General features: G+C 54.0%; 1 protein-coding gene across 1 annotated transcript; it reads left to right on the top strand.

The window, feature by feature from the left end:
• The first annotated feature begins 99 nt into the window (after nucleotides 1-99).
• TMEM158 (transmembrane protein 158) lies at nucleotides 100-1195 on the top strand. Its single transcript, XM_026034859.1, has one exon. It carries the CDS (start codon nucleotides 173-175, stop codon nucleotides 1070-1072), a length of 900 nt encoding a protein of 299 aa, XP_025890644.1. The 5' UTR covers nucleotides 100-172; the 3' UTR covers nucleotides 1073-1195.
• Nucleotides 1196-4986: the final 3791 nt, after the last annotated feature.

Raw genomic sequence — 4986 nt, 5'->3', positions numbered from 1 at the left:
CAGCCCCGCTCCCACCCCCTCGCCAGCCCCCGCCCGCCTTCCCCTTCCTCTCGCTCTGCGGGCGCGGGCAGAGCCTCCCGCCGCCGCTGCCTGCCGGATGGCAGCCGGCAGCGCCATGCGGCCGCCCCTTCCTCCTGCCGCTCTGCCTCCTCTCCGGCGCTAAGTCAATGCCATGCTGCCGCTGCTCCTGCCGGCTCTGCTGGCCGCCTGCCTGCCGCCCCGCCACGGCTGGAGCCCCGCGGCGGCCGCCAGCGGGCAGCAGGAGCCGGAGCCCGAGCTCTTCTTGCCCGCTGCCAACTCCTCCGCCCGCTCCCTGGCCAGCTTCGAGATGGACCTCGAAGCGGCAACCGGCAAGGAGGAAGGCGGCAGCACCAGCAGCGGCAGCACCAGCAGCCCGGGCCCGCCGGCTGCCCCTAGCCAAGAGCCTTCCTCCTCCGCTGCCACCTCGCCCGGGCAGCAGCAGCGGCCGCAGGGGCAGCCGCAGCCCGCCGAGGACCCGCACTGCAACATCAGCGTGCAGCGGCAGATGCTGAGCTCGCTGCTCGTGCGCTGGAGCCGCCCGCTGGGCATCCAGTGCGACCTGCTGCTCTTCTCCACCAACGGCCACGGACGCGCCTTCTTCTCGGCCGCCTTCCACCGCGTGGGGCCGCCGCTGCTCATCGAGCACCTGGGGCTGGCGGCGGGCGGCGCGCAGCAGGACCTGCGCCTCTGCGTGGGCTGCAGCTGGGTGCGCGGCCGGCGGGGCGGCCGCCTGCGGGGCGCCGCGCACCAGCCCCCGGCCGCCCCGCTCACCTACCCGCCGGCCGCCGAGCCCGGCCAGTACTGGCTGCAAGGGGAGCCGCTCAACTTCTGCTGCCTGGATTTCAGCCTGGAGGAGCTCAAGGGCGAGCCGGGCTGGCGCATGAACCGCAAGCCCATCGAGTCCACGCTCGTGGCGTGCTTCATGACTCTGGTCATCATTGTGTGGAGCGTGGCCGCCCTCATCTGGCCGGTGCCCATCATCGCCGGCTTCCTGCCCAACGGCATGGAGCAGCGCCGCAGCACCGCCGCCTCCGCCGCCGCCGCCAAGTAGCGACCGCCCGCCCGCCGGGCGCCCCCGCTCCCGCCGTGTGGTGTCAAGGCAGGCGGGAGCCGCCCGCCGCACCGGACTCTGTAGCGCTGCCCGTGCCGTGTCTGTGTCTCGTTTAAAGCGTGTCCAAGTGTGCCACGGGGCGTGTGGCGGCCGTTGGGGCTCGCGCGGCGGCCGTTGGGGCTCGCGCGGCGACCGTTGGTCCCGCGCGGCGGCCGTTGGTCCCTCGCGGCGGCCGTTGGGGCTCGGCGGCGGCCGTTGGTCCCGCGCGGCGACCGTTGGTCCCGCGCGGCGGCCGTTGGGGCTCGGCGGCGGCCGTTACGGAGGGCGCCCCCTTCGGTGCCCCCGTCCCCTCCGTCCCGGTCTGAGGGGAGCAGCGCGGCCCCGGCGCCGGGAAACGACCAGATCCTGTGTGCGCGTTTTGTATCTTTACTACCCGTTTTAAAAGAACGTTTTAGTAAAAAAGAGAAAAGACCCCCCCCCCCCCAAAAAAAAAAACCAAACACAAAACACTGCAGGAAATGAAAGACGCCATCCCTCTTTTTCTCCCCTGTCAATCGCATTGGTTGTAGTCACAGTAGCTTTTTTGAGCCTTTGTTTTATTAACCTAAAGTCTTTTTGGGGGGGGAGAAGGGGCAGAGTTAAGAGCTGGAACAGTGCATATATTGTTATTGCTGAAGTTGAACTTTAATGAACCTTTTACACTGTATTTACCGGCTGAGATAGCGTGTGTTTATTATTGTCGTTCTGCGTTCCTTGGCTTTTAATACAGAGGTTTTCTTTCTGGAGCCACCTTAGCCATTTGTGGGTCTCTTTCCACCGGGGTGGAGTGAAGGGTTTGGCCAAGCTCCTCACCTGCAAACTGCCCACAAATTCCCACAGGATGGTCCTTCCCGAAGCCCTTTCCTTGCAGTGTGTTTAGGTATAAGGCTAAATGCCACGGACAGGGGGGTGGGATGGGGCGGAGAGCCAGTCCATGCTGAGGTGCTCTGAGGGGTTATGATGGCTCTCACGTCCAYGTAAGGTCAGGCGGCCACGGACCTGCAAGATCCAGCCATCTCACTGAGATACCTTATGAGTAGGGTGGCGAAAGCGCGCTCCTCACGATGATGGAGACGGGATAAGGCTTGCCGGGCACTTGGCAACGCGRTGCCTCTTCTGGTCTGTTGGCGGAAAGGCTTTGGCGTGGCGAGAAGGCAGGAACGGCAGGTCCAGAGCTAGGCCAAGCTGCCACCTTGCAAGGGTGCAGGAAACAAAAATCTGCAAGGTTTCTGCTTTCTTGCTTGAACATGGTTGCGTTGTCTGAAATACTGTTTGTTGTGTTCTTCTAACTCCTTAGCCTTATAAAAAGTTGTATCACTTGCCTTAGCCGTGATTAGTGCAATTGAGGTTACTAAAACCAAAATGGAGCTAAGTGAGAAAGGCTTGCAAGAAGAGTRCTCATTCCTTCAATAACATCCATGTATTTAATTTGCTAGGAACACATGAACTCGCTTGGGGGCTTATTTGATGTATTTGTAATGTTGTTTTCTTCCCTTCATTTGATTGAAATGAGTGGATGAAAAGTCTGGAAGGATTCAATTCCATTAAGAACTAGGTATGTCAAGGGTTGTTTTTATTTTATTTAACTTCTAATTCAGGACACAATAAAACAAGTGCATGCTGTATGTGTGTGCTSTCTGCAAGAAAGTCAAATAATGAAAAGACAAGAGGAGACTGGCAGCAGGAATAAACCAAGATTTTAAAATCATATTTTCCTGGACRATTTCTACATCCACCGACTCTCCCTTTGACCTCAATGGCCGCGTCACTTGAACAGACGTTGCCATAGTTGTGTTTTCAGGAAACCAGTCACCCTGAGAAATGCTCGTTTGACCTMTTGATCCGAAGGGCAGGTTCCCCTGCTTAGTTAATGGATGGGGAGTCCCGCTTTGTCTTCCTTGCTTGGAGAACCGTGTTGTAGCCAGGYTGCTTCTGTGCAGACGTGTGCAAAAGCAGCTATTTGCTTCGTGCGCCCTGTGTGACGGATAAGCCTCTTCCTACCGAAAGGCAAGGCTACGGGGAGAAGGTGAAACTAATGTTAACACCTTCCCTAAAGGTAAATGCTCTGCGTGGGAAATAAGGAGCCTATGGAAGAGCTGGTACGCCAGGAGARCATTTCTTGTTAACAAGGTATTTTAAGCAGACAGCTAGCGACTTTTTTTCTTTTTCTTCTTCCTAAATTTTGCTGTCTTTGTAATGTATGGTACAGAGTACTTGCCTTGATCTAGCAAGCCTGTGTCTGGGCTTAAATTTAGCTTAAAATGTACGTTTGGATTCTCTTCCTTCCTTATATTAGTTTTACCAGTGATGTGCCAGTGATTTCTCCTGAATTGCATCAAAATAAGCCAGAAGATTAAGTTACTATCTGGAACAAACCAGTTCAATTACTAGAGAGCTTTCCTTGGCACAAGTGGTACAAAAAGGTTTGGGGAGGTGTCTTCTCATCTCTGCCACCGTTGGCTTGATGTCACAAATAACAACTGCCACGTACGGAGCATTTTGCTGCTTCACTTAAAAGGTGTGATAGAAGAGAGAGAGATTTGCTTAAAGGTTTTCTAAAACAAAGTTTGTAAGTAGAGAGACTCTTAAAAAAACTGTTAAAAATGTAAAATACTTAAAAAAAAACAAGAAAAAAAACCCCATCAGCAATGGATATTAAAAAAAGACAAAGGGGCAACCTAGGTCTGGAATACAAACCCCAAGAGCGTGCTGAGGGAGCAGCAGCCCTGCAGACAAAGTGCAAGTGGACAGGGAAGATGCTGCTGTAATTTCAGTGGCCATGAGGGCTAAGCACGTYGCTGTGGCACAGAGGGGACAGCCGGCGTCCCTGCCCCGTAAAGAGGGCTCAAAGGCACCGTGCGGGGCGCAGAGATTGGCCCCCGTGCAAGGGGGTTAACCCGGGCCTGCCTGAGCCGGGGCTGGCAGCAGGGCTTGTCCCGCACAGAGCACGGAGTCGGGCATATTCGCGTGTGCTGGGTTTTCTAGCAGTCAACAGTGCAGGAAGTGCCCGCGTTCCGGGGCTGGAGCGGCCGGATGGAAATGCTTTATACCAACCAGGAGCTTTCCTTCCCGGCCTGTCCTGCATCTGCTCTTAGCATCGCTACCTGCGCTCCCTTTCCTATAGGTTAAAAAATGTCAAGGATTAAATAAAGCAGGAGGAAAGCAGGGTGATAGATAATACTGGTTCTCCTTTGCTAACTATTTTTTAGTAGTATTTCCTGGTAAATTATCCCGACTTTATCTACGTACATATGTTTGTTGCAAAGCTAAGGATACTTAAAAAGAGGGTGTTTTTTGTTTTCCATTTTCTTTTCATATGCTTCAACTGTGTTACAGCTTCTTTGTCATTCCAAGAAYGAGAAATTCTCTCCAGAAAGAGGTTCAGCATTACAGAGTATTAAGCTGTGCTGGTGTTAGACTGATAGGTTTTTGTGTGCAATACTCAGACGTTAGAATTGCATCTCACATATTGGCTTAGTTGTACGTTATGGATTTATCAGAAGCAAAAGTATACAGATGASTATACTGTCTTTAAAAGTAGTTTAAGCATTAATGATTACACTGCCTTTAAAGCTAGTGTGAGCATGGATCCAGGTTTGCTGTTCCTTGGTGCCATGCTGATTCCCATAGGAACAATATACAGCTCCATAACTGCACGCTCTGCAAGCCAGGCAACGTCCAGCAGGTTGCCTGTAAACAAGAGCAGATTTTTTGCATGTCAAGAGGTACACAGACATGTGGGGCAAAACTGCCGTACTCAGACGGACGTGTGAGTTGTTTTTTATTCCAGGCTGAGAATGATTAGCATACACGCCAGTACTCTCGGTGCAGTGAGTATTCCTCAGTATGAGTAAGGGCTACTGAACAAGGCCTTA

This window comes from Nothoprocta perdicaria, unplaced genomic scaffold, assembly GCF_003342845.1.
Source record: "Nothoprocta perdicaria isolate Ctin4 unplaced genomic scaffold, notPer1 scaffold_150, whole genome shotgun sequence".
In the NCBI taxonomy this organism is placed as follows: Eukaryota; Metazoa; Chordata; class Aves; order Tinamiformes; family Tinamidae; genus Nothoprocta; species Nothoprocta perdicaria.
This window is presented reverse-complemented; position numbering and strand designations above follow the sequence as displayed.

Coding starts and splice junctions, on each gene's coding strand:
- TMEM158 (XM_026034859.1), top strand. CDS start 173: ATGCTGCCGCTGCTCCTGCCGGCTCTGCTGGCCGCCTGCCTGCCGCCC.